We start from the raw sequence: 13339 nt of genomic DNA on the forward strand, positions 1-13339 counted from the left end.
CAACAGCACCAAGCGCAGAGTGGGCCAAGTGATCAGCGCGCACCTTGAGCAGCACAAGCTACAAATTGGTGACGCTAGCCTCACGTAGAAGCTAAAATATAGTCACAACTGGTCATGAGACGTTAACTGCGTCGTTATGAATTGCTGCAACGAAAGACTCGGGACGCCGTTTGGTGAAAGTGCGGCTCTAAATAACCATCGCACGAATAAATGACAATTTCGATTTCGGTTTCGCTAGTGCGGGGTTTTTGTGGTTGCTGGCCGTCTCTCGGCGTTATTGAGAAGCTTCTGCGCACGTGCTGTCATCTATCGTTAATAACAGAAAAAATAGGCGCATCTTTAGTTTTGGAAAAGTGGGCGCGCTGCTTCCGTGAAAATTTGGCCGGCAGAAAGTTTTGTTGCGCTAATGAACCTAAAGCTGGCGGCTTTACTATGAATACGCTTGTCAGCATTTTGATTGCTGCCTGCGCTGCGGCTTTTGCCATTTTTCACACTTATCCCGCTCCGCCGAAATCACCGCTACTTTATCAGTGGGAAAAAGAAGACGGTGGTTCGTACTTCAAGTTTCAGGACTACGACATATTTTTTAAAGGTAAGTTTCATTGACATTTTGTTTTGTGCTGGCAAATGCACCAGCTTTTCTATAGCGTCTGTAACCGCACCCAAAGCAACCGCGAAGGACATGTTCTCACTTCGAGCTTGTTTGAGTGAATTGCTTTTCACCGCAACGAACTCTGCACTGTCTGTGCTGGTTCGTTGTTTATCCAGCCGTGGAATGTGCAAGGAAAAAAGAAATGGTTGAGTGCAAGTAGACTGACCTAAACGCGTTGGGAAGTCTCCCTAAATTTTAGCAGCGTCTATAAACTCTGGGACCGCCTGAGTTTGGTTCATCGTCGAAAGCTTTCTGTTATTAGTAAACGACGAGAAGATTTCACTTTTTACCTTGCACAAGATAGACCGGCGAGTTTCGTTTCTACATTAAAAGGTATCTGTAAGCGCGACAAAAGACACAAGAAGAAGAAACGAAGACAAGCGCTTTTATTCATCTTCGTTTCTTCTTCTTGTGTCTGTTTTGTTGCGCTATACAGATACCGTTCAATGATGACCGACCAACAAGCCCATATCGCCACCTTCGTTTCTACAGTCAGCCTTTTTTTTTTTCTATCTTCAAGTTTCGGCATCCGCTGAAAATATTACTTGTGTACATGCGTGCCAACTTCTTTGTTGCAGATGTCAAGGGCAATGCAGAAAACAAGGACGTGCTACTGTGTCTCCATGGCTTTCCAACCTCCAGCTTTGACTACTACTTGGTCCTGCCACCACTGCGAAAAATATTTGGCAGAATTGTGCTGTTTGATTTTCTGGGATTAGGCTACAGTGATAAGCCAGTAAGTATGTAGTCTCCACTGAAACACGATTCTGTAAAGAAGCACATATATAGTGGTCCGATTAATTATATGGATGAAAATTTTTCTTTGACTGCCTCACTGTGCATGCGTAAAGCATGTCAAAGTTCATTTAGTAATGGACGCTATTGCCCAGTGAAATGGGAGAAATAAAAGAATACTTTAATATATAACGCTGTAGCATTATATATACTGCCTTTATTTACACAAGTGAAATAAAAGAAATTACTTTCTTTCTGTGCACTAATTGTTATGCTCACAGATGAGAAACATTAATACTCAGAATTGGAGTTCTATTCAAACTACTAAAAAGTTGTTAGCTTCAGATAACTTTTGCAGTGTGTGCTGTAACCTTTGCAATGTGTGTATGCATGCATGTGTGCATTTGCACTGCAACAGCAAAATTAGGGTTGCATACCTGCGTGTGTTATACGTAATAAAAAAAATTGCAAGAAGGCTAATTGTTTGCCTCAAAGACCTAGTCACTGCATAAAGCAGTCTCTATAATTTCCCAAGTTGGCTTACCATAAGTGTTATCCATGCTTGCTACAGGTTCTGTAAAAATATTGGCCTCTATAGCATAATCTCCATGTTCAGGTGGCCCAGCAAACATGCACTTTAGTGCAATTCTAAAATGTCAGCAGATAGACAGGAACTTGGTTGAAAATATTCAGAAATGCTCAAAGGTGATAACCAGTATTATTGAAAAAAGATGAATATGTAAAGGTATTCCAAAACTGCTAGAAGTTCTGCTTTGTTCCTGGTAACTTGCGAGAGTTGTAATTTAGCACAAATGGCCATCAGAGAAAATTCTTAAGTTAGCAAGCCACTTTTCATGAAGCAGCAGCATGTACTTGCTGATTTCAGAGGTTTCACACATGTCATGTCCTTGTTTGTTCTAGAGGTTTCACACTTACTCCATCTTTGAACAAGCCAACATTACTGAAGCCCTGATGAAGAAATTGGGCTTGCGCAGTGTTCATGTCCTAGCTCATGATATCGGAGACACAGTGGCCCAGGAACTTCTTGCTAGGCAACAGTAAGTTAATTATTGTTTCTCAAGTTCTGAACAGTGCTACCAATAATTTTGCAGTGCATTTCGCGCGCACGCAGACATTTTGTCACTGTGCAGAGGTCATTCCTACGAGCCTCAGGACATTTCTTTCCTTGTTGCACAGTCTACAGTTATAGCCTGTTGATTTCAGTTGTAGCTTAGTTCTTTGTATTCCACTGGTTAGCAATACTGCCGCTGGTGATATAGCTAAGCAACCTCAAGGTTTGGGCTAGTTAGAGTATGGCGTAATGTAACAGTGTGTTCAGCTGTTACTGTATTCATGTTCTTCAGTCTTTTGTGCTGTTGGATGTGGCAGAAATAAGAAATGTTTTTGTTTCCAACTAACTTTGTTGGGGGTCTTGCTGGTGAAAAGCTGCGACATGCAGCTTTAATGTGCCTGAAGGCCCTCACATGGCAGCAGTAATGGTCACAGGCTATATGGTCCTTTGCAGCCTGCTAAAAAAAAAAAAATATGCAGTTCATTTTTGGTATGAAGACCAGTTATGACTGGCCTTCATACCAAAAATTTGTGAACTCTATTTTGCTGTTGGAGAACCTGCTAGTATTAATTCAGACAATTCCCCCCTCCCCCTTTCTTTTTTGTTTTACTAAGATATTAACCACATGCTGGCTTAAACAAGCTGTGTGTTAAACGTACATGCCTCATTGAAGAGACTCTTGTTTGCTGCTACGACTAAGCTCATATTATCAGTGGAACGAGAAAATTCGAAGGTAGCGCATGGTGATATATTTGTCTCAAGTCTACTCTGAACTGGTAAGCTTGGACAAACATTGTCGTTGGAACTTCATTAGGATGTCTTTGTTTTCTGTGTGTATGCGTCAAAAATGGGAACTGCGCCTTTTTCCCAAGGTCAGTGTGTGCACCAATGTGCATCCCGAGTTATCATGACATCTTCCGTTTGCTTCCAGGGAAGGTGTCCTGTCATTTGAAATTTCGACTTTGTGTATGATGAATGGTGGTACGTACTTCATGCTTGCACATGTTTCATTGTTTATAAGTGTTGGATGTATGGGGACTTGGGACACGTTCTTACAACTTGCTTTATTTGCCTGCTTAGGAATTTTGCCTCAACATCATCATCCAAGATGGTCTCAATTGGTAATGTTTTTGAAAGTTTAAGTTTAAATAAATTACGGTGACTTACTTCTCTCAGCATCTGTTGTGCATTGCAGATCTTGAGAATGCCTGTCGTTGGTGTTGTGGCTTCAAGGTTCATGAACCACCTGGTCTTCAGAGTAGCGTAAGCTTCGGTCCTGCTCATTCTCAATGTCTTGTATTCCATAGTTGCTCTGATCAAAATTTAATTTTATTTGCCTTTTCTCTAACAGACTGGCTGATGTCTTTGGCCCCAACACTAAACCAACCGCAACAGATGTCCACAATTACTGGCATTTGGCTCGGCTGAAAGATGGTTACCGGGTATTTGGCCTGTAAGTACTTGCATGGCTGACTTTGATGCAAGTCCATTATTGGAATCCTCTGTACACGGAACTGTGCATGTAAAGGCCATATTGAATGTCCAGAACTTTCATAATTTGGGAGGCACACAAATATGGATATTGTAAGCGAACTATGCTTGGTTATTGCAAATGAAATACTATTGGTTAGCAACCATAGACATTGTTAATTGTGCATCAGATGAATTGGAAACAGTTTTCCAAGTGCATGCTCTTCTTTGTGGTACTATGTCAGTGCAGCAGTGACTGACACAAATGCCCACTCATGAAACTGTACGCTGAAATCTAAGGTTTGACAAGAACAAAACTGGTCAGGGATGACCATGGCACAGTTCTGCAAAAAGAAAAAAAAGAAATATGGACAGTGGCCACATAAACCACTACAAGTTAAAAAGAAAGATGCTTTATCTCATATGGAATTCTTGTTTGCATTACTGGAGCCTTGTGAATAAGGCTCCCATATGGGTGTTGAAACGTCTTTTGTATTTTTTTCTAAACTTGGTGTTTTTATGTGGTCAGTGTCTGTTTTTTACACGACTGTGATGAAACCTCATGCTCAAAGTTGCACATCACGTATTTGTAATTTGTGCTTTTTATTTAGGCTCCTCTCTTATATCGACGAAAGGTTCGAAAATGAAGAGAGGTGGGTTAGAGCGCTGCAAAAGTCTGCCTCCAAAGGTAACTAATTTAAAACCATACATTGAGCTGCCCGAGTGTTGGTTAAGCAAACAGCTCAAAAACTCCTTCATTTTTACTTTTCCTCTTGAAGTTCACATGATATATGGCCCAGCCGATCCTGTCAACAAACCACCATTTCAGGAGCACTACAGGTCAGTGCTTTCTTACTTTCTCCCCACAACCCTGCCATTTTTATTTTCGTCATTTCATACATGACAGGATTGTTCTTGGTGTTTGCTTTACTGAAAAAAAAATGTCTACAAATGCCTAGCACTTTTCATTATTGTCGTAATGGCACTTTGTAGTCTCCACTACAATAGTAATAAATGTTAATAGTGCGCTTGTGTACAGAAAAGTCCTTGCAACAAACAACCAGTTTTATCCTGCAAGATGCATTGAAATTGTAAAGAGATAGTACACAATCACTTGGCGACATTCTCCACCTACTTGTGCCACAAGAATGTTGTAATGATAAGCGCAAGCGACGAAAGTTAATTCCAGAGTTCTTCTTCCAGAGCTTTGATGTTGTAATGATAAGCGCAAGCGATGCAAGTTAATTCCAGAGTTCTTCCAGAGCTTTGATGTTTGCACTTCGTAAATTTGTGTCTATGCCTTCTGCCCATAGGAAACTCGTTCCTGGCTCTAGCATCCACATTCTCCATGAACACATTGGTCACTATGTGCACCTTGAAGCTCCCAAGGAAGTGGTTGCAGGCTATTTACCGTTCTTGGAGGCCCATGGTGTCAAAACAAAGACCATATCTGTTGCACTCCCCGACAGGTTGCTGTAGGCCAAACCCCATTTTTATACGACTTGGGTGGCACTTTACTGTACTGATCCTCTTTTATTCACTTCTTCACAGGCTCGGAACAGTATGAATATTTCGTTGTAATCTCATAGCAATGCCTTCAGCAAGAACTTTCTGTGATATTCTCTCCACTATGCCTTAAGCTGACCACCGTGCCTGGTCATGTTATTTTAAACACTGGTCGAAAAAGAAGTCAAAAGAAAATGTGATTACTAAGGTATGTCAACTTTCAACTTTTTAAAAATCTTTTTACTTCATGTTAGGCTTATAAAGGGCCATCTCAAAAGCCTTTAAAGTGTGCTAACCAATGAGAAATATAACATGTCTAATTAAGTAAGCTGACTATGCAGTGAACTAGGATATTCATTTGCCATCTGATTAATGCAAAGTGCATCATAGTTCTCCCCCTTTTCCTCTCCCCCAAATCTGCCATCATCATCATCGAAAGTTTATTATTTTCAGTTAAACTGTAACGCCTAAACTCTAAAGGAGCTTTATCGAAAAATGTTTATGGTGAATTTGTCAGTGCTCACAAACAGGAATTTCTTACATTGAAAGTTTTTTACAACTTTTGAGCAAAACAATATAGACACTCAATTTTTCCTGGAAAAATGTTGAATGTGTGAGGGTGTTAAAAATGTCTAAAATAGGCAAGCGTTATTTTTTTGGATGCATTGGTGACATACCTTAACATAAATCCATGTGCTCTAGATGCCATTACATGACTAGGTAAACTGTTGCATGATGGAGCCATTGATGAGAAATCTGCATTCCATGTTATGTTTTTGTTGAGATTAACACAAAGCGGCCTTAGCAAGTGCTGCCTGAAAGCTAGTATGCCTTCACTCATATACATATGCAGCATTCCACTAAGTATGAACAACTGTCAGCCACCCAGTCACTCACTACCCAGCATCTGGGCGACACATACTTGAAGAATGAGTGTGGTGACCGACCATTTTAATTTTGGCTAATGAAAACCACTGTTTTGAAGACGCATACATGCTCATATACAAGATTCTTGTGGGCTCAAATGCACATTTTCTTATTGCCTTATGCACTTACTATAAGTTCATTTTACTCACATGAGACCATCTTACACTTGTGTGGCTGCCTTGCTCATAGGCCATGCCACCATGTGTTAGTGCATTTAAGAAGTCTGTGTATTAAGAGAAAGGCTTAGGTCATGCCATATTGATTCAAATGTGTGTGAAACACAGAAATGTTCTCAGTTTACAATGTCTGAGCCAATATGAAAATATGTGCACTTTAAAGAAAGAGTACTGTGCAAAGTGGCCCTCAGTTCTTTTTTTTTTAAATCATTATCCTATTTTACAGATATTGACAGAAATCTGCAAACAGACTGCAGTTCTGTTGATAAGTTGTTTAAAGCAGACATATTCTCTATTATTTTCACTCTACATAATATACTTGTATCATTCGCTTCGTTTAAAGGAATACTGACACGAAAACTGTCTCGCCTTATTGTTTCTTTTAAAGAGCTGTCGACTCTGCAATGGTAATGTGAAGTCTCAAGTTGTTTAGAGTGCAACAAATAGTTAATTACATCACCTTTTAATGATAACAGTTAGAAATGCTCAAAATACAGGACAACCTTTGATGTGTCAGCAATCCTTTAAACAACAGTCTTACAAACTGGGTTATATTTTAGAGTAATGTGCAATATATCTCTCTTGAACATTTTCCTCACAGAATCATGGCATCTCTTCATTGTCAAGTTAAAGTTGTAAATACGATGCTGCAGTTTTGTTGAATTTTCCTCCTCCCGTAAATTTTTTCAAGAAATTTGAGGTCCTAAACATAAATGCTGCTCCCCGCAGTGATTAGATTAATGCTGTTTTATATATGCCGATATAATTAAAATCAGTTCATTGGTTGTCCTTGTACATCACCTTTCTTTTCATTCTACACATCTTTGCATAGGGCCAATAAAAAGCTGAATTTAAATTCAGGCAGTACCCAAGGCCTCCAGTTAAACTCTGCAAAATCTAACAAAAAGAAAAATCAGTTTGCTGTATATATATATATATACATATATATATATATATATATATATATATATATATATATATATATATATATATATATATATATATATATATATATATATATATATATATAATATTAAGAGTTCATTGCAGCAATATCAAAGCGGCATGTTTACAGACCAGTTGCCAGTATCGCTACTGAATAATTGCGTAGTTTCTTTCAAGTACATATGGCCTGTGTCAGCTTAAATTGAGAATTAATTAATTAATGAAGCCTTTATTTTAAGGAAGGGGATGGCTCTAGGCCCCTGTTGGAGATTAGGAGGGAAAGGAATGTGGGATCCCGGGTTGTTGGCTGAAGCACATCTTCATCTCAGTCTTTGATCTTCCACTTCATGCAGACTCAGGTGCATGTTCAGTTCCGCCGCTCTCGCATGGGCTGGTTGACTACTTCTACACTACTCGAAACAAGCCACTTTGTCTGCCATGTGTCGCAATGGCTTTCCATGTTTCAGGGTTATTTTGTATCCCAATTCCTGATGTTCTAATGTCTCCGTGTAGTAAATGTTGGATCTCTCTTGTCAAAAAGCTGCACAGCTCCAAATGAGGTGTTGCAAGTCTGCTCTGCATGACTCCTGGCAATGTGTGCATCGGGTATAAGTGTTCGCAATCATAGCTTGTCTGGCGTTGGTGCCATTTCTCAAGTATGTGTGGTGTGTGTATGCAGCGTTAGCCATAACCTTATTCAAAAAAACCTCTTCCGTGCGAGTAAGCCCGCCCTTGTCGTCAAATACATGTACTGGTGTAGCTTCTAATAGTCTCCGTTTACTGTCTGCTTTTATTTTAGTGCGAATGTAATGCATCAGTGCTCTGCTAGGAGAGTCTTTGGCCAGTATCTTTAGGTATGGATGTTGGTCCGCGGGGTTTGGCGAGGAAATGGAGCGTGGGGAGCTGTACATGTAATCAAGTCCACCCGCTTGCACGGCAACTGCGTGAGCGGCTGCGTTTCTCCCATCCGTTCTGGTGTGCCCCGGTGTCAATAGGATTTCAACATTTGACCCATTGTCCTGTATCCTCTTTAGCTTTTTTCTGGTGGCGTAGCTAGGTCGTCTGGCACCCGGGGCCCGTAGGTCTCCTGTCACCCCCCCCCCTCCCCCCCCCGGGTGTAGCGGGCGGAAAGGGTGTCTTCAGGCGTATATGACACCCCCCCCCCCCCCCACTGGCCCCTTGCACCCGGGGCCCACGGCCCCCCGGCCCCCCCTGTTGCTACGCCACTGGTCTTGGCCACAGCATCATCTGTCATAGGCACCGTTAATTCGGTCACCACTTCGTACGAGTCAGTAAGAATCCGATAATTATTTTACACACTCTGCTCTACAATGTCTCCCATGTCAATGGGAATGGTGTTGACCACTCCCCATATAGCTAAGAGTTCAGCGTGCAAGGCTGCACCCCCGGAAAGCTGACATGTGTGACAGCCATTGTGTTGGGGTGCAGGTGTGCTAACCCAGGCCATGCTTGCTATGTCATTTGTAATTGAAGTACACAATGTACTGTGTAGTTGTTCCTTTGTTCGCATGAAGATACGCTCAAATAAAAAGGAAAAAAATTAAGTTGTTGATTTCCCTCATGCCTTAATTTCTTGACACTTATGCTCTGTAATACACTGTCAGAACAACTTCAGTTGAGTTTGTAGCTACACCTATCTAACCTTACAGTCATGAAAAGAAGAAAGAAAATTTAGGCCATCTGTTTAAAAAGACAGCTCCAAACAGCATGCCATGTTACTACATATGAGGGCGTGTTAGAACTAGGTCAACACAGTAAACACAAGTAAGCGGCTAGATGTTCTGTGACAGGATTTAGTCACATCCTTTGCTACTTTAACCATGGGACACCTCACGTGTCCATTGCAAAATTAAGCAGTTGTGGTGCTTGCACCTGCGCACTTTCTCACTGTCTCACGTGTGGTTCTGAAAACATTCAATAAATGACAACACAGAGCACGTGCATTCAAACACTACTTAGCTGTTTAGTTCAGTACTATTTAATGCACAGCCATTGCAGTACTTGTGAAAGTCTTGCAAAACAGTATTTCTCCTGTACTGAAGGGCAGATGGGTGAGTGCAAGTTTTTCTGCAGGGTGTTCCTACTAACTTTAGCCAAGGTTTAAGCTGCAGCAAGCCAGACTAAATCTGTTGTTCCTTCATATGTGGCATGCTTGAGAGCACTGCAATCACAGCGTGCAAGTGGCCATGTCACTTGCATTTTTCTATGTTTGATAGGCTTTCTTTAGGATGCAGAAAAATATTATGTAAAAAGCAGGTATTGCTGGAACAGACGTTTCCAAGAATGCCCTACAAAGTTATCGTTAGAACTTTTGCCTAAAAATGTTAATAATCAGGTAATTAATTTCAGTCCTAAAGGTGCACTGACATTATATTCTCGACTATTCTTCTTTCCCCCCCCGCCTTGTTTTTTTTTGAGACTCGGACCATTTAAACCATAGAAAATATAGACCATCCCCAGAGCGCCATAAGCAATTTAATGGAGATGTTCTCGCAATTTCTGATTAAAAACTAAGACTGCACTCACAATCACGAAATCAGTCAATAGCTATTGGTGGGTCCAGCTCCTTGCCATGACACTGCATGCAGTACAATAATATTTGGCTCGCATGTTCACAACTGCTTTAGTAATAGATCAACAACAGTTTCTTACTATGTTTAAAAGGTGTTTCAGGGCCGCTTTAACGCAAAAAAAGAATGAACATTAAGAAATATCATGTCAGTACCCCTTTAACCAAAATACAAAAAATAGTTTGACTTGCTTCATGCATTAGCCAACAACACTCATTTTGTCGCATACTTCTAGAGGGCTCCAGCATAACTTTAAACAGTGACTAAAGTTAGCTGAACACTCTTTACATGGTGCAGTAGACAAACTACATCACTAGGACCAGTTATTATGACCTGTGTCTTTCACACTACCATATTCACTCATGGAAGTGCACCTATCTCGCATAGAGTTGTAGCTGTTTCTTGAGAATTTTTGTCTCTTCTCTGATAAATGCAGCCACTGTCTGTGAGCAGAAGTCTTTGCCTTCAGGTAGCGGAGCACCATAGTCGCACAACATGGTTTCTACTAAGGTCACCACCAACTGACACTGCTGTTCGTTGAGTTCCTCTTCTCCGGACCGAAACAGCAATTTGTTCCACTCCAACCTAGAAAGAGTACCAGACATGACAGTATGTCATAAACTGGCAAGCCACTTCGGCTTCATATTTCACAAGGCTAACAAAACATGGAGCAATCAAATCGCCTTGATATACAACTTGAGCACACCTTGATGCCTTGGGATGAGACAGTACTTGCATGACAATTCGCCCATTCCATGTCAATCCATCCGCAGTAAAGCCACAAGACTCACTGTAATGCATGCGAATTACTGTTGACAATTGGAATAAAATGTCTCTGTCCTAGCAACTAGAAAATGCAAGAACAGAATACCTCATAGTATTTTTTGCCTCCAGAAAGGAAAGCTTTGAGGAAAAATGCGGGATTGCCTGTGCCTTGCAGGAGTGAAGCTTACATAGGTGCTCTGTAAAGGTCGTTATTGTTTAAAATTGTGGTTACGACATTACTACTTACAGGGTATGCCTTTCATCACAAGCACTAAATGGTGCAGGCACTGACATTTAACTTTAAGGCTATGAAGCTGAAAATACAGCCTTGGTCAAATTTTCTCACCTCTTGTGATTGCAACCACGTCATTTGGATTGTCGGCAAGAACAAAGCCGTACTCCAGAAACAGCTTCTTGTTGTCATGCGAGCCATAACTGATGAAAACTTGCTCATTTGGCAGGTAGTTATTATTTGTAACAATTTCAAAATAGGAGTCCACTATTGCAGTTTGCACCTACAACAAGAAATGAATAGAAGCAAAAGTATTAAAAGAAACGAAGCCTTGATTAAGCTCTATCCAAAGCTAAAAATTTGTTGAAAACAGCCAACGATTGCACAATAATACCTGAAAGCTTTGTTATTAACATTGCAAATTGGGCAAGTTGGCAATCCATTTTGAACAGTGACACTTGCAACAGGGACAAAGAAGAACATTGGACATGTGCCACGTCACATGTTCTTACCCGTTTCTGTTCTAGGTGATGCTGTTTAGGTTGAATAACTAAAAAATGTAATTTAATGGTGACCTGTAATTTGCTAACATGCTAGTGTTTGTGATGTACAGTTTGAAGGAGCTACACAGAATTTTAACACTGGAACATTACCCAGTATTTGAGAAAAATGGACAGTCACGTTGGGTGCTTACTTACACTCGCCTTCCAGTGGTGGTTCAAGCAGTCCAGAAATGGAGCTAGGGCACACTTGTCGTCGTCCCAAAGGGAATGGCCTGTCGTGTGCCCACTAAAGATGCAGCGAGTGTTAACAGCAGTCCAAGCCCAAACAAACAGATGCCATGTAAAGTTCTTGGAAAGGCTAGAAAGCAGCGAGTTGCCACCAGTGCTTCCCTTTGTCAACAAAGTTCGTAACTTTAAAAAAGTGCTTCGTATCCTGGACACTTGGGTCTGTGCTTTTCGGAACAGGTCGCAGGGCAGTTTGGCAAGCAATTTGCTTCCAAGGAACACAGGTGTTGTGTAGGTAGCTGGCAAGCTTTTGATGAAGAAGCGCCACTCTGAATCATGGCCTCGGAGCTTTTCGTTCATAAGAAAGAGTGTCAACACTTCAATAGGAGTAAGTTGCCCATGATTCCTAGAAAAAAAAATGAATAAGTATATTTGTTGCAACCCAAACAATTAAAACAGCCAAAATGTAAGGCTTCTTCATAAATAGCGGGGGTATACCAGTGTGCTTACCAACCTGATAATAAAATAGTGTAAGCTGCTTGATAAAGCTGTCTGAGTGGTTATTAGGAGACAAGTTTGTACTCTTAGAAAAGCGTCGCCAGAAGACAGCACTTGTTGCGTTGCCAACCCTCTCCCAGTTTCTACAAGTACACAGAAAACGAACATGTCAACAGAAGTTGCGACTTTGCACAAACACCTTACTGCAGCGACTTTGGTCCCTTAAACCATGGATGAAGGTATAAACCGACTACTCCATCCTTCTGTCGTGCGTGTGTGTGTTGTGTGTGTGTGGGGGGGGGGAAAGTAGTTGTTCGGACCCAGTGTTTAATAAATTGAAAGAAGTGCAGGCGCACGTAGAAAAGTAAATCCGGGGGCAGGCCCCGGATTTACTTTTCTACGTGCGCCTGCACTTCTTTCAATTTATTGAACACTGGGTCCGAACAACCCCCCCCCCCCCCCCCCCCCACACACACACAGGAGCGCTGCACCCAACCTCCCCTGGGACAAATATGTGAAGCAGAGTAGTCAGTATGTTATTGGTTCCAATTCCCTAATTGCGGTTAACGCTATTAAAAAGCTTACCGCGGAATTCCCTGAGAGACAGCTGCGTGTGCAGTTCGAAACCGTTTGCAGTCATCCACTTCAAAAGATTAGCGCTCACATCTTCAGTGCGCGACATACGTTCCGCTCTTCGCCTCGCCTTCTTTCTGTGGTTACGTCCCTTCTTAGCCATTGCAGATCCTGGACATTCAATTGATAATGGTTTAAAATGAGATTAATCCACACAACGCGAAAAGAACATGCACAACTTCAGTTTCTCTTCAAAACAACAGTGGACATAGGATGCCCTCCATGGCATGCCGAGCATGGTGCCGCCATGATTCCCAAATTGCGCGTTCATCGGTTTCGGTTTTTGAATGGTGAATTACGCGCACTTTGTATATGTTATTTGTTAGTCGCTTTATAATTATTTTTGCAGTAATCGCGCGATACAATTTATTGATGTTATTCTGCGTCATACAGATGTGTTTCTTCGCAC

At 41.3% G+C, this 13339-nt stretch overlaps 2 protein-coding genes across 2 annotated transcripts; one reads left to right on the plus strand and one right to left on the minus strand.

Moving 5' to 3' along the window:
• Positions 1-124: 124 nt before the first annotated feature.
• LOC126521395 (mesoderm-specific transcript protein-like) lies at positions 125-7333 on the plus strand. Its single transcript, XM_050170086.3, has 10 exons — positions 125-592; positions 1231-1388; positions 2309-2445; positions 3391-3440; positions 3540-3580; positions 3655-3722; positions 3811-3912; positions 4541-4617; positions 4709-4769; positions 5243-7333. The coding sequence occupies exons 1-10, from the start codon at positions 211-213 to the stop codon at positions 5406-5408; spliced, it is 1242 nt and encodes a 413-aa protein (XP_050026043.1). The 5' UTR covers positions 125-210; the 3' UTR covers positions 5409-7333.
• Positions 7334-8851: 1518 nt separating this feature from the next.
• LOC126521396 (SET domain-containing protein 4) lies at positions 8852-13199 on the minus strand. The gene is made up of 7 exons (XM_050170087.3): positions 12883-13199; positions 12314-12440; positions 11770-12205; positions 11186-11354; positions 10946-11036; positions 10781-10864; positions 8852-10659 (listed from the first exon to the last, which is right to left on the minus strand). Exons 1-7 carry the CDS (start codon positions 13031-13033, stop codon positions 10449-10451), a joined length of 1269 nt encoding a protein of 422 aa, XP_050026044.1. The 5' UTR covers positions 13034-13199; the 3' UTR covers positions 8852-10448.
• Positions 13200-13339: the final 140 nt, after the last annotated feature.

This window comes from Dermacentor andersoni, chromosome 6 (assembly GCF_023375885.2).
Source record: "Dermacentor andersoni chromosome 6, qqDerAnde1_hic_scaffold, whole genome shotgun sequence".
In the NCBI taxonomy this organism is placed as follows: domain Eukaryota; kingdom Metazoa; phylum Arthropoda; class Arachnida; order Ixodida; family Ixodidae; genus Dermacentor; species Dermacentor andersoni.

Coding starts and splice junctions, on each gene's coding strand:
- LOC126521395 (XM_050170086.3), top strand. CDS start 211: ATGACAATTTCGATTTCGGTTTCGCTAGTGCGGGGTTTTTGTGGTTGC. Junction 3,723..3,810: donor CACCTGGTCTTCAGAGTAGC/GTAAGCTTCGGT, acceptor TTTCTCTAACAG/ACTGGCTGATGTCTTTGGCC. Junction 4,770..5,242: donor CCATTTCAGGAGCACTACAG/GTCAGTGCTTTC, acceptor TTCTGCCCATAG/GAAACTCGTTCCTGGCTCTA.
- LOC126521396 (XM_050170087.3), bottom strand. CDS start 13,033: ATGGCTAAGAAGGGACGTAACCACAGAAAGAAGGCGAGGCGAAGAGCG. Junction 11,037..11,185: donor CGTGGTTGCAATCACAAGAG/GTGAGAAAATTT, acceptor CGACCTTTACAG/AGCACCTATGTAAGCTTCAC. Junction 10,660..10,780: donor TCTCATCCCAAGGCATCAAG/GTGTGCTCAAGT, acceptor TACTCTTTCTAG/GTTGGAGTGGAACAAATTGC.